This window comes from Silene latifolia, chromosome Y, assembly GCF_048544455.1.
Source record: "Silene latifolia isolate original U9 population chromosome Y, ASM4854445v1, whole genome shotgun sequence".
Lineage (NCBI taxonomy): Eukaryota > Viridiplantae > Streptophyta > Magnoliopsida > Caryophyllales > Caryophyllaceae > Silene > Silene latifolia.
In genome coordinates, this window is record NC_133538.1 from 384015136 (window position 1) to 384038435 (window position 23300).

Genomic DNA, 23300 nt, shown 5'->3' on the forward strand with positions numbered 1-23300 from the left:
GATAATTCTTAATGGAGAGATTTGGTTTTTTCCATGGGAAGAGAGGGTTGAGGCAAGGAGACCCATTATCTCCCCTCCTCTTCACCATATGCATTGAATACCTTAGTAGTATTTTGGGGGTAGTTCAGAGACATAGACAGTTCAGGCACCATCCTCTTTGCAAACACATTGGCCTGACTCACCTTTGTTTTGCTGATGACCTGATCATGTTCTGTAAGAGGGATAGGAAGAGTATTGAATTATTATTGAATGCTTTTGGTTATTTCTCTAAGGCTTCAGGCCTGCAAATGAACAAGGAGAAGTCTAATTTTTATTGTAATGGTATGACTGAGCAGATGGTTACTGAGATTGAGACTGAGACTGGTATGAAGCCTGATAAGGTGCCTTTTAAGTATTTGGGGATCAATGTGTCTCCTAAAAGACTGTCAGTCTTTGAATGCCATTGTTTGGTAGAGAAAGTTGTTGAGAGAATAAGGGGATTAGGGGCTCGAAAGTTGGCTTATTCTGGTAGACTGGTTCTTGTGCAATCTGTACTTAGTTCCCTTCATTCTTATTGGGCACGAATTTTTATCATTCCCAAAACTGTTATAGCCAAGATAGAAGCAGTGTGCAGACGTTTTCTCTGGCATGGTACTGAGCATCAGGAAGGTCCTGCTCTGGTGGCTTGGGATGCTATATGTCGTCCATTTAATCAAGGAGGGCTTGGGATAAAGAAACTGTATGATTGGAACATTGCAGCTCTAGGGAAATACGTATGGTGGATTGAACAGAAAGCAGACCACTTGTGGGTCAAATGGGTGCATTCCATCTATATCAAAAGATGCACCTGGAAGGAGTATGAACCATCAATCAATAGTAGTTGGGCTTGGCGCAAAATTTGTCAAGTGAAGACTATTTTTCATCAACTATTGTATGGTACTGTGGGACAAATGACAGGGCAATATACCATTAAGCAGGGATACAAGTTCCTTCGACCTGATATTGAGAAAGTCAGATGGGCAGCATTGACGACAGTGCGGTGGATGGTGCCCAGGCATAGGTTCTGTGTGTGGCTAATAGCTCAGGAGAGATTACTCACACAAGATAGGCTCATGAAGATGCAGATTATTCCTGCTAATCTTTGTTTCCTGTGTGGACTGGTTGAGGAGGATCATGAGCACCTATTTTTTAGGTGTGAATACAGTAGGAAATGCAGGGATTTGGTTCACAGATGGTGTCCTTTCCAGTTTCCTGCAGAGAAGTGTTGTGACTGGTGGATTAAATGGAGATCACGAAGTCTGACAAGGAAACGAGTGATAGCAGTTGTAATGGCAGCATTGATGACTAACATATGGTGGTGCAGGAACAAATGCAGGGTGGAAATGCTACTGCTTAGACCTGAATGTTTAGTCAGACAGATTCATAATGAAATTCGACTAAGGTTGAGTAGTATTAGAATTGGTAGCAAGAATAGTAAAGCGTTGAACTGGATTGATATAATTTGTAAGAATTAGAATAAGTGAAGTGCTTATCTTTCAACAATGATGTAATGGGCTTAGTTTAATTATTTAATGAGAAGCTTACCTTTCCCAAAAAAAAATTGTAGATAATTGTCTAAATCCAGTAACTTAAAAATTACGGAATAATACTTTTTGTTGATGTGAGTAGGCCAAATTTTTAATTACTGAGGAATCTGCATCACTAATGATTTTAATTTGGCAAGAGTGTCGATTCTCAGTTTTGGTTATAATCTCACTTCAATGGCTTCGGTGCAGAACACACAATCCTCCCATTGAGGAAGTTGTTCAAGCTGGGGTTGTTCCTCGTCTAGTTGAATTTCTGGGAAGAGATGATTATCCTCAACTTCAAGTTTGTTTTACTGTGACATTCCTGCAAGATCATTGTGATTAAGATGCAAATAAAGTTATATACTAATGTCTTCTTCAAGTTTTGAAGCAAGTTATTTTTTGTTTCTCTTTTTTTTAAAAAAATGATTTAGTTAAGTCCGTTTTACTTGAATTTTCACATAGCAATAATCTCATTATTTATGTCCATCTAATATTAATTATGTATATTCGTAGAATCTATAAGTTTTCCAAAAAAAGTATCTAATTTAAGGTTTGACTCTTCACACAGGAAGATACATCGTCAGAAGATGAAGAAGTAGAGAATAGAGAATGATGTATTTGTGAGGATGTTGACGATGGAAGAAGCGCAAGTTCTAACCGTGTTTATTTTTGGTTTTGAAATGCATTTGGTTAGATGTTGGTTTTTATTTTGGTTTTGAACTTAACCATTTGGTCAGTTGATTTTGTTTAGTAAAGGAAATTAAGCAATTGTGAGAACCTTGAAGGTGAATTTTAATGAAAGTTGGACCTCAATGTGTCTGAAATCTCGTTTACTTACGAAATTTATTTGTTTCCTATTTTGTGAATCCTATACCTTAATTTCTAAAACTGGAAAGTGATTTCGTAAAATTTGAACTTAAATGTGCGCAATCGTTTACTTACCAAGTTGTTAATTTCGTATTTTGTGAATCTTATACCTTAATTTGTGAAACTTGGACCTGATTTTGTGTAACTTGAATTGAAAATGTGTGGAATCTTATAGTACAAAGTTTTTAATTTCATAACTTGTGAATCCTACACCTTAATTTGTGAAACTGGAAGGCAATTTTGTGAAACTTGGTCATAGATGGTCGAAATCACCTATTTTGCTAATTTTCTTATTTTTTGAATCCTAAACCTTGTTTTCTAAATCCTAGAGCTTGTATTAGGAATGTTTTAAGGCAATCTTGTGAACTTGGTCATAAATTGTCGAAATCACCTATTTTGCTATTTTTCTTATTTTGTAAATCTTAGACCTTATTTTGTGAATCCTAGAGTTTATATTGTGAAACTAGAAGGCACTATTGTGAAACTTGGTCATAAATGGTCGAAAATCACCTATTTTGCTTTTTTTCTTATTTTGTGAATCATATACTCCCTCCAATTCTGCCTATAGTTCCCTCTTTCCTTTTCGATGATAGTCAAGTTTTGTTCCCTCTTTCCTTATTTATTAAATTTTCTGGTGGTGAAATGACCATAGTGTCCTTATTGCATTTTGTTATTTACTCATTGTGCCATCCACTTGGCCCACACCTTTTACACTAACCCAACCCAATTACCCCCTCCCAATTCTAATTTGGACCCCCTAATTTACCCAGCCCAAATCTAACCCACTAATTAACCTAATCACTCCCGCCTATTTCTACGACACTCTAGAGGCTTCTCTTAGAAACCCTAACAATGTTCATCGTCTCTTCCTGATTAACTCAGCCGTTCCCATTGTCTCTTCCTTTCTCCCTCAATTTGTCCGCCTATATTCTTCATTATCTTCATCCTCTTCATCTTCACACACAAAATCTGAGACTCTTTCCCTCAATCTCTTCATCGCCTATTCTTCAAACACAAAATCTCATACCCATTTCTGTCAAGTTTCTCATGTCTGATAATATGAGATACGATTATGAAGATGAGTGTTCATATTCATATCTGGTTTTTGAAGAAGATCCGTGTACATTTAACATGTTTACTGTTGATGTTCCAGAAGTTGTGTATGAATCTGATATTGAAGAAGCGATGGCCTCTGAATCTTGGATTTTGGACGGGTCAGTGATGATTTCTACAAAAAAAAATGAGCCTGAATCATCTGATCTTCCATCCTCTGAGTTTGTTCCTGATTCTATGGGTGATGTTGACACTGTTGTGCCAGAAACATGTCCTGAGTTTTTGGCATTTGATAAGAGGATGAAAGAACTTGATCGTGAAGCTAATAGAAGAATAATCGCGGCTGAGGAGCGAAGAAAGAGGGTATTGGCGATGCAAGATACTCCTGAATATAAGAGATGGTTTATTTTGGAGATCTCTAAATATTTTCCAGCATTTAAAGTTGCACTTGAAGATCTTTAGAGGTTGATCTCAATTGATCTTTTTTTCTATTTATTTTTCAGTTTATTTAAATTAACTAATGATGAAATTGCATGCATATTGTTAATTAAAGCCCAATGATAATTATTTGAGGGCCTGATAATTGTTTGCATGCATAATGCCACCATTATCTTAGATTTTGACGAGGCTATGCATGCATTCAATCATCATGTGCTGTTATTATCATTATTGTAATCAAGTTGTATCCCAAGGGGAGATTTAAATAAACAGCGTCACCAACATCATCAACATCAAAATGTGCAAACTTAATACAGACTTAAAATGAACCTAGAATTAACAAAAAAAAATACAGCTTGTTCTTAAGTTTGACTGTCTGCTGCTTTTTGGTTGTGAACATGTTGTTTTCTGGTTCTTTTACTTGCTGAGTCTATTCTTGACTGCTGTCACTGGTTGGTTGTTGTACTATTTTCTTCTGGTTACACAAAATGAGTACATCAACCAACCAAAGTTGATGGTTGGCGTCTTAACTGTCTACTATATCAAATACGGTGAATCTGACATTACAGCATCTACCAACTCAGTAATATTTTCTGCATTACCTGCATTAGCAACATCAACATTGTTAATATACCTGATGCTGTCTTTTACCAAGCTTTTTTCTGCCTCTAAATACTCTGGGAGTAATCCTTCCTTTGCTAATTTGCTCTTATGCATGTGTGGTATTTTGTAATCATTATGTCCTCTTCGTTTTAAGACTTCTAGCATACAACCCTGCATTGTAATGAACACATAATTTAGCTTAATCACTTCTAAATTGTCGAAGGCAGTTGTTACTGCTACCACTAGCTCATCCAATTTGTATGAATTGGTGAGTGTTTGGAGAGACTGGATGGCCCTAAAAAACCCCAAATCCAACACATTAAGGTCTGGTGAATTTGGGGGTTGCTGAACTAATTGTATGTTCCACCCATCACTGCTTGCTGCCTCTCTGAAATCTAGATCATTGTTGCTGATGTGTGGCCTTGCATTATCTTGCTGGATGAATATGTTTTTACTTGCATTTGCAGGCCATTTTCTCTTGATTTCTGGTAGCACCACCCCTAGCATCATATTTTTGATAACTGGTTTGGTAATGCTTTTAATTGGTTTTGTCTCTAGTGTGCCTGCAACCCTATTCTTTGAGTTTCTTTGGGCTGGCTCCAAAGAAACAAAGGGCCAAATTCCTATCTTTCCATCAAAAACATATTCATTGTTATTTGAAAATTTTGGTCTCACAACAGCACACATAAACATGATTTTGCCTATGTAAGATTTTGATTGAACACTTCTGAATGGTTCTTCTTCTGGGTCTGGTTCTGTCTGACTTAAGTAGTACCTTTGCCCATCTTTAGTGATGTAAAACCATTTCTCATCTATGTATATAAGATTACCTTGGTCTTTGAACATGATTTTACTTAGCATTTCATCATAATAAAGCTTTGAGAGACAGAAAATTAACCTAGCAAGCTTATTTTTGTCTGTGAAACTTGGTTTTAGAGCATTGGTATGACTCCTTATCACTTTACTTTTAACCCATCTACAGACAGTTGACTGACTTACAGCCATAGCAGCGGCCACCCTTTTTTGAGTAGTCTTGAGTTTGTAGTGAATGCTTTTGAACCTTGCAGCATCAAATGTCACCTTGTTAGTTCCTTCCCTTCCCTTTAGTTTGTTATTCACGTTAATGAGTTCCCCTGCATCTCTTTGTTGCTTTGCTTCATTCCATAAATTCGTGATGGCTTTCCTGGTTACACCATATTGTTGAGCCAACTCTAGCATGGTACCCCTGACTTGTTTCCCATTTATACATTTCAGAAGTATAATCTGAATAATTTTTGCTCTCTCTAAGTTACTCAAGTTTCTGATTTTCTTTGCCATGAATTTGTTTGTGTTTAAGGATAATTTATTTGGATGTATTTAATGAGATTTTTTGTTTGTTTGCATATAAATGATCTGCCTATAACAGTGACTTTCTATATATAGCTGTAACAAACCCTAATTATTTGAATTGCACATAATGTTGATTGATGTTAGCGCAAATTTGGAACTGCTCTGAAATGTTCTAATTGGCGCAATCCTGAAAATTTGGCCTAAATTTGATCTTAATTTGGTGCCAAATTTCAAATAATTTATCCACTTGTGTGTCCTCTTGATGTTAGTTTTGATTAATGACAATGAAGGAAGAAGTGAAAGAAAACCCACGCAAATCTGAAGTTAATCTCATTTTGTAGCTTTATGAATCTATAAATCTGAATAAGTGTAAGTTTAGTTTTAGAATTTTTATGAAGGGTTGTAATTTTATGAATCTAGAAATCTCAACATTGTAATTTAAGTAATGTAGAAATTGTAAGAAATGTAGAAATTTCAGAAAAATTATGAGATGTATGAAGTGTACAATTTTCTGAAATTGTATGAACATTATGGCCCACGGTTTATGTAATTTTGGAGGGAAGGATTAAGTTTAATCCATATTGCTTTAGTTTAATTAATCTTCTCTTCTCTTTCCTACATACAAGTCAACTTGTCCTTTTTTTTTCTTTATTCATTTTCCTTAAATGCTGTGCACAAAGGCTTGGGGAACTTCAAGCAGAATTGGAGGGAGTATCTTGTTTTGTGATTCCTGGGGCTTATATTGTTAAACTAGAAGGCACTGTCGAAATCATCTATTTTACTCTTTTTCTTATTTTGTGAATCTTATACTTTGTTTTGTGAATCCTGAACCTTATATTGTAAAACTAGAAGATAATATTGTGAACCTTGGCCATAAATGGGTGACATGACGTTTCTTTTTCAAATTTTGCGAATCGTAGAGCTTATATTGTGAAACCTGGCCCTCATTGTGTGAAACTTAACCCCTAATTTGTGAAATAGTTTTGTTTGGACGGAGATTAGGACGATATCAAACTGAAATCATTCAGAGATTAGGTTGAGTAATGCACCTGTAAGTGCTTAATACTTGGTTTGAAAAGAATGTTCAGAGTAGCGAGTAGCGGCATCTCGTATTTCTATATGAACAATTTGTACTCAATGAAGAATTATAATGGCATAAAATAGGCCGCTTCAACAATACTATGAGAAGCCATAGTGACTTGAAATTCGATGCAACAAAAAAAATCGAAAGTAGGCTGAATCTTTTAAATCAAAGTATTATGCCAATACAGCAGGTGCAAGCACAAGCTTAGTACCTTGAGCTAAAAGTATAGCAACACTAAGAACATTCTTATTGATCATATAAACATCTTCAGGCAGTGTCTTCAACGTGCAGAACAAACCCAGATGGTCAGAGAGACGAAAACGATTCATGCTAAATTCTTTTTTTTAGTTGGTTCGACAGAAGTAGAACCCTCGCCACCCTCCTTTCTAACATGCCGCTTCATATTAGCTGTAGCTGCACCAAGTTAGGGAAAAAACATAATAACTAAACGATTTCACACGTTAACATCCAAGTTTCACAATATAAGCACCAGTTAATAGAAACCATTCTAAGTAGACGATTTCACACATTGATGACCAAGATTCACAATATAATCTTCTAGTTTTACAATATAAGCTTATGATTCACAAAATAAGAAAAACAAACTTCATGAATAAAATATAGCACTCCTACAAACCAAGGTTCACAATATCACTCATACATGACCAAGGTTCCTTATTTTGGTCTTTTTCTTATTTTGTGAATCCTAGAACTTATATTGTGAATGCTAGAAAGCAATATTGCAAAACTTGGATGAGGGTCAAAAGAAAACCCTAAAAGGGGATTGCAAAATTGAATAAAGCCATCTTAACTTCTTATTCTGGTCGATACAATTATTTCTTACTATGAAATGAACTAATTTAAGTCCTAACTTCACAAAATTAGGTCCAGGTTTCACAAAAACAATTTTCATAAAATTAGGTCTAGAGTTCACATAATCATGTCTAGGTTTCACAAAATCAGATCTGGGTTTCACAAAATGAAATCCAGGTTTCACAAAATCAAGCTTCATAAATCAAGTCGAGATTTCACATAATCAGGTACAAAGTTCACAAAACTAGCTCTAAGGTTCATAATATTAGCTCCAACATTCACATAATCTTATACCACCCAATCTCACTTATGACAATTATAATTCGAAAAATGACAAAAAATAGAATGACTAAAAATAGGCCTAAGGTGACAGACTATATACCTCAAGTGACTGAAACTTTGAACTCAGGTCATATAACAAACCTTTTCCGATGAATGTTGAAATCTCCTGCTACAATAATAGGGATTTAGGCTTCGTGAATGACTGACAATCCCTTAAGAAGCAGATAGGCCTGAAGCGATTTTAAATCAGCCAAATTATTGTCTGCTGAAAGATGCGCATTCACTATTAAATCGCATCACTAGTTTACTTGCTCGTGGATGATGAACTTCCTTTCTCCATATACGAAATCACCAATCTAATTCAGTCCATGGGTTGTCTGGAAGGTTTTCAGATGGATCAGGTTTTCAGATGGATCACTTTCTTGATGATAAGCTTCCGTGCTTGGAGATGTCTTGCATTCTTCAATAACAGACTTTTTGCCATTGGATGTTTCGCATTCCTGAACATCAATCTCTTTGCTTGTAGACGTCTCACATTCTTCATTAACACGCTCTTGACCTCTGTATGTTTCGCATTCCTGCACAAAATTATTTAAGTCCTAGTCAACCAAAACACAATACACACAAGGTATACGAAGAGAAGGCATACAATATTACTGGAATAAGATCATACTTGTACAACTGAAAATTACTGGAATAAGATCATACCTAACCCGTGACTAAACATGTGGGAAGAAGAGAAGCGGGAATACAGAATCATGTAAGAGATTTGCAAGATACCATCAATGAAAATAAATGAGTTGAAAAGTCAAGGGTACAACCAAATAGCGTATATGAAAGTCCTAAAAGCACTTGTAAAATGGCAAAAAGGTCCACACCACAACAAAAAATGAAGGGTCAAGCATATCAGATAAACAATATAAGGAACACAACAAGAAAGAAATCTACTCTCAGACAAGATGCAAGTAGACATTCTGTTGATGGAGGTACAAAGATTTCGAAATCAAGAAAAGGAACTAAGAATAAAGAACAACAGCGAATACAATGAAAACATAATATTACAGCTATGCCAACCAAATACACAATAAGCCAAAAGGAAATAACAAATAAACTCTAACATCGCACTTGAAGTATATACAACACGAGCAAAATGCTAGGCAAAACAATGCAGATGAGGTGTAGCTACTGAACACTCAAGTAACAACACGTTTAAAAAGACGGAGTAGCTATTGAAATTTCCTCAAAACCTCCAAAAATGAAACAGACATCCAAAGAACGGCAAGGTAATCACAAAATAATGTACTTAAGCATCCAAAAAATAGCAAAATAAAGGCGAAAACTACTAAAATTAACAATGAAACAACAACAACAAAAGTCAGACTAAGAGGTTTATCCTCACAAACCTAGGTATTATATATGATCAGCATTTCGTAATTGTGTTTCGTCACAAATTAACCTAGGTTACATGAAATCGATTATAATTAACAGTGAACAATAACAACGACACTTCAACTGCGAGCATAATCAAGCAGAAAAGGAACACATAGAAATCGATGAAAGTCGAGTGGAGGAAAATAGTAAAACAAGAGCAAAACTTAGTAATTAAACTAATTAAATAAGTTTATAACCAAATTTTTATCAAAATAAGCAAAAAAAACGAAATCTAATACAGAAAGGGAAAGGAACATACGATGAAGCGGAGAAATCGGGATGAATCGAAATGAAAATTAAACTGGCTGATAGAGAAATCGGGATGAATCGAAATCGAAAACTTAGTAATTAAATCAGTAATTAAACTAGTTGATAAAGAATTGTGATAGATGCGGAATGAAATCAGGATGAATCGAAATGAAAATTAGTGATCGAAATTACCTAACTTTAGGATGATAATGGAGGTCGAAAAGCTCAGTGGTAATGGCGGGACGGAAGCTGAGCGATAAAATGGTGTCGAAATCTGACTGAATGGTGAAGACGGACCTCAGCAGAAGACGAGCTGTAGAGAGAGAGTGTGAACGGAGTAAATGCGACGGAGTAAATGATTCAGTATGAGGGGAAATATGCAGTTTGATAGAGTTATATAAGGGGACACGTGTCAACATCTAAGGCACTTGTAGTTTTTTAATCCGACGGTTTAGAATGGGTACAGCTGCCTCACTCTAAGAAGGGTGTCTCGCATGATTCAATATATATATATATATATATATATATATATATATATATATATATATATATAGAGAGAGAGAGAGAGAGAGAGAGAGAGAGAGAGAGAGAGAGAGAGAGAGAGAAAGAGAGAGATTTAGGATCCTATGAGAACCACCCTTCCCATGAGAACCATGAGAACCATTGTCCACCATCAGATCTATCAATCCAACGGATTATATCATGACGCGCGTCCAACTTTTTAACTAATGGCTATTTTTGTCAACTTGCATATTCTTTCATAACAGTCTTATTCCTCTTTACTCGTCTTCTTCATTTCACCTTTTTTTAACTTTCCCAATTTTATACGGAGTACTTCTTTCAATCTAGCTAGCTATTCTTCCAATGAAATCAAGGTAAGATCCTTCAATTTCTTCTCCACTTCATAATTGTTTCACGATTCTGTGTATTTGATTGCATGCCCCCCTTTGTTTTTCTTCTAATTTAATTCTTCTAATGATTTGTATTGTTGATTGCATGTTCGTCTCTGATGTTCAGCTCATTTTACTAATTACAGTTAAATTAATTGTATTTTCGAGTGTTTTGTATTCTTCATTCCAATCGTTTAAGTTTATTTTATAGTGTTTTGTGTTCGTCTCTGATTTTCAGCTCGTTTTACTAAAATCGTTTAGGTTTATTTTATAGTGTTTATATTCTGTGTATTTGATTGCATATTCCTCTATTGCTATGTACCTTTTTAGCTACTATGAAGTGTTTGCTAAGTTTCTGTAGAAGATTTTAGTTACTCCAATTAGAGGCCAAGTTATTAACAAAATACTTTAGGTGAAGTGCATCTTATTTCTACTGCATGTTCAATTTTTCATCACTATATGTACATTTCATATGTTTATAGAAATTATTGTCTTTCTATGCTGATAATAGGTTGGATAGTGATGATAATCACCCGAGTAGTTCTCGTCCTTCTAAAAGGCAGAAGTCTCGTCGTCCTGTGTTTCCATCTGCTGTTACACGCATGTCTCCAAATGGATTAGTATTTAGCTTCACTCAGAGCTAACAAAGAGTTCCTTGCTACAATTTTCGCTACTAGCAGCATCGATCCATCTAGTTTGCACCTCGTCCAACCTGTAAATCACAAATCCAACTCCTGTTTGAGTGCTACCCTGAAAAAAGGCTGCCACGAAGAGTTCCCCGTTCACTAGAAATTGATTTATGTGATTGAAATTCAGAAATACTGCTGGAAGAAAGATGGACTTAACAACCTTGGTCACCCGATGATCAATAATATGAACATTTCCCTTCCAATCAATAGCTCGAACATGATTTCCACCATAACTGATCACGTCCGAGAACTTAATTATGATGCTTTCGCGCACAAAGCTCCAGTTTCCATTTTTTAGGCTCAACCCAGTAGAGTACCTTCCCCATACAACACCATAGCAGTATAACCAGCACAACAGATAATTACTCTAGTAACACCGGGAACATCTTCTTCGTCGCTTTGGTACTTGAAGACATAGCTTTTAGCAACTTGGGATACTCTAAAGTTTGACAGGTCTAAATACTTGGGGCAATTTGATGGTAGATGTTTAACACGATTGGTTGAGCGGGTACAGAATTCGAAGCTTGCCAGGAACGATTTCCTCCACGGTTAGAAACCAACCGCAGGAAGTAGGTGAAAAACAGATTGGTTTTACGAGAAAGACATCACGAGCGACAAGGATAAGTGGCTCGTGGGAACGATCAGTGAATGGAAGATTCCCATTTGAGATGATCAAAGGAAGGAATGGAGATAAAAGGCTAATATGGTTTGAGTTTCGAGAGGAATGCCAGTTCTTGCAAACGGAATGTAATCGACACACATCGACTCCACTGTCTAAGAGTTTTTCGATGTTTGAGATGATCTCCGGTGGAAGGTTCGACCACCGACTTTTCATTTCAGCTCCGTTTCGACCAGCCATATCTTTTTTTGGTCATTGCTCCTAAAAATCTTAATATAGTGCGTTAATGGCGTTTCTTCTCGCTATTATATTGGAACTTTCAACTGGCGTGAGGCGTGACTACATTGCTTTGGGAAGTCTAAAAAGTGGTCTGCTGTTAAATGTTGACAGGTCCGCCAACTGTAATCTGTTTTAGACCTCCACTCAAACAGTTATTATTCTATGAGACGGTCTCACAATGTAAGACGGTCCATTTGTATAAATTTCACTTTATTATATTGTATGAGACAATCTCATGCTGTGTGAGACCATCTTATCCTAGAATTTGTGCTACTCAATTTTTTGAATTTTTTTCCAAAATAAGCGATTTTCCTCAATTAATTATCAAAATGGGTCGAGTCTCAAATTAATTATCGAAAATGGATCCACGTAGGCTGATTCAAAGTCCTCAGACACTATTCCATGATAGTGAAACAATCCTTATTAGCAATGCAATGTTATTATAGAAAAAAGAAAGAAAAATATTCCATCGAGTAAAAAGGCGTTATTAGGTAGTATTAAGGCTCGTATCATACTCTCAGTTTTACTATACGGATCTATATGTGAGACGTTGATATCAAGATTTGTTATAATTATTATACACAATAGACGTACCACTTCCGGAATGTAGACCATCATACTTCTTTGTTCTTCTCTTTATCAAATAAATTGTCACTGTGATTATTAAAATGGCACCAACTACTGAGATAGTAATGGCTATAATGGTAGTCCCTGCAAAGTGTAAGCAATTAAAATAAAACAACTGTATCAAATCCACGTAGGGTGGCCTAATATTTTCTTAAATGACTTTTTATTATGTGTCCTTAGAATACATGTTAAAAAAATCGTAATTAATAAGTAATGTTATCTTTATAAAAAAACAAAGGTAGCGTCGCCACATAATAATCATAACAGCCATATACCATCATCAATTGGTCTCCCCTTGTGACGGGTTACCATTTATGACGGATATTTTGTGAGATAAAATGGTAACAAAATGGGTTAGTGGAGAAAGGTGATCACATGAATAGTGTTGCAGAGAGAGAAAAAGTGGGTACATTATGAGATAAAATGGTATCCGTTTTTAACTTGTGACGGATATGTCATGTCTTCAATGAGAATTTGTGTACCATCATTGGGTCATTGTTTTCAATAGTACATCGAGCTTTTCATAGTTTAATGAGTAACGAATGAGTGATTGGAAAAGTGGTTTTGTGGTCGATCAAATAATGACACCAGTAGGGCACTAAATGCAATTACTTTCCTCTCAGGGTATCTTAAGACCGTGACATCTATAAAGCATCTAGACACCGTAATACAGCCAACATTAGGGGTGTTTGGTTGAGGGGTATGTAATAGATTGGAATGAATATTATCGATTCAAGTGTTTGGTTGATCATTTTTGGAATGGATTTAGAAACCCAAGGGTTTCTCAATCTACCCCAATCCCTTGGAATCTCATACTCTACTCCTCCCTCAAGTTTCTAAATCTAATCCCCCTGGATACAAAACCTAAAATTAAGAAAGAACAAAAAAACTCAAATTGTTGTTGTTCTACTCTAGTAAGTCTCATCTTCTACTTTCATAATATTTTTTTTGCTTTTATAAAAAATTTGCTTGTGATTGTTCATTGGTATACATGATTCATTGCAATAATACATGTGTCTATTGCTTTAAAAAATATTTACGGGTTGTATGATGACTCGTATGACAATTGCCTTAAAAAATTGTGTTGTTGTATAAGTAATAGGGTTATTTCATAACAATAATCCATCCTATTGGTGGTCTGCAATAATCACTCTATCCTATTAATAATCCCAATTAAATCCAACCTAAGCACCATACCTTCTAATAACGAACCAGCTGATATTTTTTTGAAGTTTATGTTGGAATATTTGATAGTTTTTGGACAACCTAGCTGGTATATGTGAAGTTTATGTGTAATATTTTCAAGTGATGAATCAAGAACTTGGTTTATTTGATACACATAAACTTCAAAAAATATCAGCTGGTTCGTTATTAGAAGGTATGATGTTTAGGTTGGATTTAATTGGGATTATTGATAGGATGGAGTAATTATTGCAGACCACCAATAGGATGGATTATTGTTATGAAATAACCCTAAGTAATATTGAAATATGCACATGATTGAATTATTTTCGCAGGATTGAATAGTAAAGTTCATTGTCTATGACCAGTTACATTCCGTATGTTGATTGAATTACAATCCATTACAAAATTGAACCAAACAAGTGTTAAAAGGTATAGGGTTCTAACTCCATTCCACCCTGGATTCTCATCCAAATCCATTCCATTCCCACATTTTGAACCAAACAACCCCTAAAACCCAATTACTCAAGTTGTTAACATGTATTTGCTTCGTTTCAGTTAATAATTTATACTCCCTCCAATTTCCTATTATCTTCATTCTTTCCTTTTTCACACAAGTTTGATTATCTTCCCTTTTTTTTTTTGGTAAGTTTCATTCATTTTTTATTAATTTCTCTCTCCTAAAAAATCAACAACTCTCATTAATTTATCTATTCTTTATTCATCATCCATTCTTTATTATTTTCTCTCACCTATAAATTTCACAACTTACAATACTTTATTCTACTTTATTCCTTCTTTCTTTCCTTTTCTTAATTTTTGTGCCCAAAAGAAAGGGGAAGATATAAGGAAATAAGAGGGAGTATGTGCTTTTTTTCTTTCATAAAATTAAGTAATTATAAACTATTCACTGACACAAAGATAGTATAATGTATTGTATATACAGAATACTAAATACTAAGTACAACCTAGTTTAAGCTTCTTCTCATCTACACATGGTGGAAAGTAATCCTTAGGTTCTTCTGGTAGAATAGTGCAAATTGGTGTAGACAATAATGTCGAAATCGCTGAACTAACTTCATCATTTGATTCCATTTTATCTGCACAACTGGAAAGAAAAATTTTTAGCACAACCATTGTTTCAATCAATCAAACGTTTTCTGAATCTATGATATATAAGTTCTGAACATTTAGTATAGACGTTTTGTTATTTACAAAATTACCAGTAATTTGCCAAAACCAAATTAGAAAAAATATCATACAACATTGAACTCTCCTGGGAACATTGTTTCACTATATGAGGTACACTACAAAGTAACTACAAGTACAAATTATCGTGGAGTATCTCACACCCAACCCAGTACAAATTTCTGAACCTACGATACAAATTTCCTGAACATATAGTATATATTTTATGAACAACTCCTATTATACATCTTCTCTAATAACTGATCTTCCAACTCTGATCTTATAGAAGTTGTTCAGAAAATATCCACACAATCAATCAAATATCTCTTTTCCCAGGACCCATGATACCAATTCATGAATCTAAGATAACAATTACTGAATCCGTATAATTTGATCAATCAAATACCAATTCAATCCGTAAAAACAATCAATGAAAAAATATCCATACAACCAATTCCTGAATCTAAGCTAACAAGTAATGAATCCGTACAATTTACATAATCAAATACCAATTCAATCCGTTAAAAAAATTGAACAACAGAACATATTTAATATCAGTGAAATTCAAGAAAAACTAAGGTTAATTAGTTGTTTACCTAGATATAATCGAATTACTTGCTTTCAATTGGTTTGATCATCCTTGTTTTTCGATTACGAACAAAATCTGGGTTGTTTTTTTTGGTGGAGTTGTAATTGGAGTAACAAGGTTAGGAAATAAACAGTGGTTTTTGTAAAAAAGAAAGGCAAGCTTAATTAATATGCACGCGTTGATCTTAGCCGTAGGTAGTATTCATCCAATGGTTGATAATGGTTTTCATGGTTCTCATGGGATACTTTACAAAAATAAGGCCGAGGATGATTATAATAAATTATCATTTAAAATACTCTTTTTAAATTATAATAAAATATACCGAGTATTACAATAGTGTGTATATATGGCCTTTTTTTGTAAATAAGTTGGAATAATCAAGAAATTCATCTCAATTTTTATTCATATTACTTTCGTCTTTTCTATTATCTAATCTCCAAATTGAGACACACTCATATAACACCTTCAATCAATACAAAACCTCTTATTATAATTTTATGTGATTATACACAATTACCAAATTTTAAAAGATTTGATTTTGCTGTAGAAGTGACAGACTGACGGTGGTTAATCATCAAAAGCTCTAAGTATGACGCAAGCGTGGGTATACATCCACTACCGTCTAACACAATGAGGAAGTCGACGTATACGTAGGTGATGGAGTTGATGTTGACGACGACTTCGATGGCGGCGGCGGCGCTGCGGTAGGAGTCATTGTGATGAGATCAATCGACGTATTGCCGGAGGAATCCGTCAGTTACGAAACGGAAGTGATGGTGGTTTTGCGTGAGTATAAGAAATGATTTTCCCTGATCATTGCATTCACAAAGGATACAATATATAGTATACAAGGATTCCTAAGTTAGCTATAGTCAACCCAAAATTATAGGAAGACTAATAATAACTATCCTAAATTAAGGGATTGTAATCCCATGAATATTGCTAACCAAATGTACAAAGAATACGGGAGGTGATATGCTAATTCTAATGATTTACAAAATTATTCTATGGAATAATTTTATATTCTATTACACCCCCGCAGTCGAAGCGGGAGGAGGACGGATGCTGAGACTGGACCGAAAATCGTCAAAGAGGACTCTCGGTAAACCCTTGGTAAATATATCCGCGAATTGATATCGAGACGGGACATGTCGGACCACAACTTCACCGAGAGCTACCTTCTCACGCACAAAATGAATGTCAAGTTCGATATGCTTGGTGCGTTGGTGATTAATCGGGTTACCGGAAAGATATATGGCAGAGACATTATCACAGTATACGAAAGTTGCTTTCCGAATTGGACAATGTAATTCAAGTAAGAGATTTCGAACCCAGCAGGACTCAGCAACGACATTAGCAACACCTCGGTATTCGGCTTCGGCACTGGACCTAGAGACCGTGGCTTGTCTTTTGGAGGACCATGAAACCAAATTATCACCCAAATAAACACAATATCCTGATGTAGACCGTCTAGTGTCGGGACACCCACCCCAATCGGCGTCCGTATAGGTGACAAGATTAGTGGCAGGAGACTCGGTAATGTGCAGACCTAGGTGAGACGTACCTTTGATGTAACGGATAATTCGTTTTAAGGCACCATAATGAGCTTCCCGAGGATCATGCATATGTAAACAAATTTGTTGGACCGCATAGGAAATATCGGGTCTCGTAATGGTGAGGTATTGAAGGGCGCCGGCAAGGCTGCGAAATAATGATGGGTCGGCAACAGGAGCTCCAGCCGAGGCACTTAGCTTAGAATTGGTGTCGACAGGCGTGTGGGCTGGTTTACATGAACTCATATTAGCACGGTGTATGATGTCCTCGGCATACCATTTTTGATATAAAAATAGTCCTTGGTTATGTCGAATAGCAGCTATCCCAAGAAAATAATTTAAAGGACCAAGATCGGTCATGGCGAATTCGGAACAGAGATGACCCATAAGAGTAAGACGCAGCTTATCATTTGAAGTGGCCAAAATAATGTCATCAACATATAATAATAAATAAGCCATGTCATTACCGTTCTGATAAATAAATAGGGAATTATCGGACCGACTTTGTTTGAAGCCAATTGTGGACACAAATGTAGCAAACCGATGATACCATGCTCGGGGCGCTTGTTTGAGTCCGTAAAGTGATTTTTTGAGAAGGCACACATGATTTGGACGATCTTTGTCACGAAAACCGGGTGGTTGGTGCATATTGACTGTTTCAGCAAGGTTACCGTGCAAGAATGCATTTTTCACATCGAGTTGATGGATTTGCCATTTCTTTGACACAGCAAGACTGAGAACAATACGGATAGAAGTAGGCTTTACCACCGGACTAAAAGTTTCATCACAATCAACACCAACCTGTTGAGACCTGCCATTGACAACAAGACGAGCTTTGTATCGCTCCAACTCACCATTAGCCTTAAATTTATGCTTAAAAAGCCAAATGCAGCGAGTAATGTTAACATTGTCCGGCCTAGGTACAAGAACCCAAGTCTTACTCTTAATGAGTGCATCGTACTCATCGGTCATGGCCCGATTCCAATTAGGGTCACGAAAGGCAGTGATAGGGCATTTTGAGACGGGCGAGAGTGAGTTAGTGCACAAGTCGAATAGGTGTTTGGGTTTAAAGATACCATGTTGGGCACGGGTAGTCATTTGTGGGGAAAGGCCGAGTGGTGTAGGTGGTTGTGGATTGTTGTGAGTGGACTGGGTAGTTGGCGAGTGAGCAGGAGACGACGGAGCAGGGGACACATGAACAGGGGAGGGTTGTCTAGGCTCGGTGTTGGCGTGAACAGGGGAGTGAGGCGGCTGCTCGGGTGTAGGAGTAGGGACGGGTGTGTCCGGGATTGGCTGCTGGAGGTGATGAATGACATACGGTGTCGGGTCATAGGTAATAGGGGTCGCTGGTTTGGAGGGGTTGGCAAAAGGGAAGTTCGTTTCGTCAAATGTGACATGACGAGCAACAATTACTTTCCGGGTTTTTAAATCCAAACATTTGTATCCCCTATGATTGTCCGGGTAGCCGATAAATACACAAGGAGTAGCACGGGGGGCAAGTTTGTGAATAGTGGAGGGAGGGACATTAGGATAGCATAGACACCCAAAAGTCCGTAGGTGGGCATAGGAGGGTTCCCGGTAGTATAGACTCGATGTAGGGGAGGTGTGATTATTTGCTTTACTAGGTAGAATGTTATGTAAGTAGGTTGCCATGGCAAGAGCATGGTGCCAAAGGGAGGGAGGCATATGGGAGTGTAGGAGAAGGGTACGCATTATGTTATTTATCGTGCGGATTTTTCGTTCTGCTTTTCCATTTTGGGAAGAGGTATGAGGGCATGAGAACCGAAATAGAAGGCCAAATTTAGCAAAGAATTGATGGAACGAAGCATTATCAAATTCGCGTCCGTTATCACATTGGACAGTTTTAATAGAGTAATGGAATTGATTTTTTATCATGTTGTAGAGTGTAGAAAAAATAGAATGAACTTGTGATTTATTTTTGAGTGGAAAAGTCCAAAGGAAATTAGTGAAATCGTCTAAAACTAAAACATAATAACGGTGTCCCATGGTGCTAATAACGGGTGATGTCCATAAATCGGTATGTAAAATATCAAACGGACACATAGTGTTTGACAGAGACTCAACAAAAGGAAGTTTAACATGCTTTCCTAATTGACACGAATGACAAATTGAGGACAACTTAATTGGACGACAATTAATTGTTTTATTATGACAAAGAGAATTAAAAATAACGGGACCGGGATGTCTTAATCGGTCATGCCACGTTGAAGTTGACGCGGCCAGCAAGACAGTTGGGTTGGCAGTGGAGGACGATTTGGATGGGAGGAGAGGGTAGAGGTCGCCCGTGCTATTACTGCGCATTATCGCTTCCCCGTCTTGAGGTCCTTTACAGTGAAACCAAACGGGTCAAATGAAACGGAAACATTATTATCAATAGTAAATTTTCGAACCGAAACAAAATTTTTAATGAGACTTGGCACATGTAGTACGTTATTGAGGTGTAAATTGTGGTGAGGGAAGGGTAATTTAGTGTTACCGAGACCTGTAATTGGAATCAAACTGCCATTACCAACGACTATGTGACGATTATCACTCAAAATAGAATAAGAGGAGAGCGTACCATTGCTAGACTGCATATGAGACGAGGCCCCGGTATCCATGTAGTAGTTCTCATCGGGTCCCTGGAAGTTTAAAGTTTGCATCGCGGCAGCGATGTCAGTCGGAACAAACGCACCAGGGGATTGCGATGGCTGCGCAAGGAATGCCTGGCCTGTTGCGGTCTAGGGCCGAGGATACCTGCAGAGGGGTTAGAGTTGGGAGCAGACCAGCCGGAGGTAGGATATGGGCATGGTGGCGGCTGTTGCGGCTAGCCGGAGAAAGGGACCCAAGTCCATGATGGCGGGTTACCAGGTCCGGATGATTGTTGACCACGGTAATTGTGCTTAGTATTGTTATTAGAATATGAATTTGCACCACTGTTATAATTAGAACCACCACCATTATTATTAAAACCACCATTATTATTCTTACCTCGATAATTTCCGCGATTGTTGTGTCGATTGCCCTTGCCTTTGTAATTGTTGTTGCTGCCATTCTTATGATGATGATTATTATTTTGATTGGACCGAGATGCAGAGTCGGCAGCGGGAGTTTGTGAAGACAGAAGTGCAGTGTCGGGCGTCTCCTTGGCCATACGGCTTTCCTCAAGAGTGAGCATCGACCTAGCCTTGTAAAACGAAGGCAAAGGGTCACTTTGTTGAATGAGCGTCGCTACGCTGTTGTATCCGGCAGACAAGTGTGTGACGAGTTGGATGACCAAGCGAGTCTCCGAGACAGGCGAACCAACATTAGCCAATTGATCGGCTATCATCTTGAGTTTTTGACAGTAGGCGGACACGTTCGGGAAACTATCCATGTGAGTGCTAGTGAATTGTTGCTCCAAGTATACGGCCCGAGAATTTTTGTTGTCATTAAAAATGTCCTTGAGACGATCCCACGCGGCTTGTACAGAGAGACCGGGTTCAAGGATGGTGTGAAGAAGGTCAAGAGAAATCGTGCTGTAAATCCATTGTTTGACGATTGCATCGAGACGATCCCACTGACCATCTTTTTGAATCACGGTATCTTTGGGCGGTGCAACGTGGTCGAGGACGTCAAATGCACGAGCTGTGTTGAGGAAGAGCACGCCCATGACGCGCGTAATGAACATTCTCGGCCTCAAGAGTGATAGGGACCTAGTTTTTGATGTTAGAAACAGAGTAAGCGGGATGAAAAGCCGATTTAGGATTGGTGTCGTTAGTCATGGTGAGACGACGACAGTGAATGCAGAGAAGAAAGAGATTGAAACGGAGGAGAGTATAGCGGAAGATGAGTAAGGGATCGGGATTGGTAACTGATACCATATAAGAAATTATTTTCCCTGATCATTGCATTCACAAAGGATACAATATATAGTATACAAGGATTCCTAAGTTAGCTATAGTCAACCCAAAATTATAGGAAGACTAATAATAACTATCCTAAATTAAGGGATTGTAATCCCATGAATATTGCTAACCAAATGTACAAAGAATACGGGAGGTGATATGCTAATTCTAATGATTTACAAAATTATTCTATGGAATAATTTTATATTCTATTACACCCCCGCAGTCGAAGCGGGAGGAGGACGGATGCTGAGACTGGACCGAAAATCGTCAAAGAGGACTCTCGGTAAACCCTTGGTAAATATATCCGCGAATTGATATCGAGACGGGACATGTCGGACCACAACTTCACCGAGAGCTACCTTCTCACGCACAAAATGAATGTCAAGTTCGATATGCTTGGTGCGTTGGTGATTAATCGGGTTACCGGAAAGATATATGGCGAGAGACATTATCACAAAGATACGAAAGTTGCTTTCCGAATTGGACAATGTAATTCAAGTAACGATTTCGAACCAGCAGGACTCAAAGAAACGACATTAGCAACACCTCGGTATTCGGCCGCAAGACCGGACCTAGAGACCGTGGCTTATCTTTTGGAGGACCATGAAACCAAATTATCACCCAAATAAACACAATATCCTGATGTAGACCGTCTAGTGTCGGGACACCCACCCCAACCGGCGTCCGTATAGGTGACAAGATTAGTGGCAGGAGACTCGGTAATGTGCAGACCTAGGTGAGACGTACCTTTGATGTAACGGATAATTCGTTTTAAGGCACCATAATGAGCTTCCCGAGGATCATGCATATGTAAACAAAATTGTTGGACCGCATAGGAAATATCAGGTCTTGTAATGGTGAGGTATTGAAGGGCGCCGGCAAGGCTGCGAAATAATGATGGGTCGGCAACAGGAGCTCCAACCGAGGCACTTAGCTTAGAATTGGTGTCGATAGGCGTGTGGGCTGGTTTACATGAACCCATATTAGCACGGTGTATGATGTCCTCGGCATACCGTTTTTGATGTAAAAATAGTCCTTGGTTATGTCGAATAGCAGCTATCCCAAGAAAATAATTTAAAGGCCCAAGATCGGTCATGGCGAATTCGGAACGGAGATGACCCATAAGAGTAAGACGCAGCTTATCATTTGAAGTGGCCAAAATAATGTCATCAACATATAATAATAAATAAGCCATGTCATTACTGTTAGATAAATAAATAGGGAATTATCGGACCGACTTTGTTTGAAGCCAATTGTGGACACAAATGTAGCAAACCGATGATACCATGCTTGGGGCGCTTGTTTGAGTCCGTAAAGTGATTTCTTGAGAAGGCACACATGATTTGGACGATCTTTGTCACGAAAACCGGGTGGTTGGTGCATATAGACTGTTTCGACAAAGAAGTTACCATGCAAGAATGCATTTTTCACATCGAGTTGATGGATTTGCCATTTCTTTGACACAGCAAGACTGAGAATAATACGGATAGAAGTAGGCTTTACCACCGGACTAAAAGTTTCATCACAATCAACACCAACCTGTTGAGACCTGCCATTGACAACAAGACGAGCTTTGTATCGCTCCAACTCACCATTAGCCTTAAATTTATGCTTAAAAAGCCAAATGCAGCGAGTAATGTTAACATTGTCCGGCCTAGGTACAAGAACCCAAGTCTTACTCTTAATGAGTGCATCGTACTCATCGGTCATGGCCCGATTCCAATTAGGGTCACGAAGGGCAATGATAGGGCATTTTGGGACGGGCGAGAGTGAGGTAGTGCACAAGTCGAATAGGTGTTTGGGTTTAAAGATACCATGTTGGGCATGGGTAGTCATTTGTGGGGAAAGGCCGAGTGGTGTAGGTGGTTGTGGACTGTTGTTAGTGGACTGGGCAGTTGGCGAGTGAGTAGGAGACGAGGGAGTAGGGGACACATGAACAGGGGAGGGTTGTCTTGGCTCGGTGTTGGCGTGAACAGGGGAGTGAGGCGGCTGCTCGGGTGTAGGAGTAGGGACGGGTGTGTCCGGGATGGGCTGCTGGAGGTGATGAATGACATACGGTGTCGGGTCATAGGTAATAGGGGTCGCTGGTTTGGAGGGG

At 37.7% G+C, this 23300-nt stretch overlaps 1 protein-coding gene across 1 annotated transcript; it reads right to left on the reverse strand.

The window, feature by feature from the left end:
* Window positions 1-4442: 4442 nt before the first annotated feature.
* Window positions 4443-5825, reverse strand: LOC141631989 (uncharacterized). The gene has a single exon (XM_074444588.1). The coding sequence runs from the start codon at window positions 5823-5825 to the stop codon at window positions 4443-4445; it is 1383 nt and encodes a 460-aa protein (XP_074300689.1).
* Between the last annotated feature and the right edge of the window lie 17475 nt (window positions 5826-23300).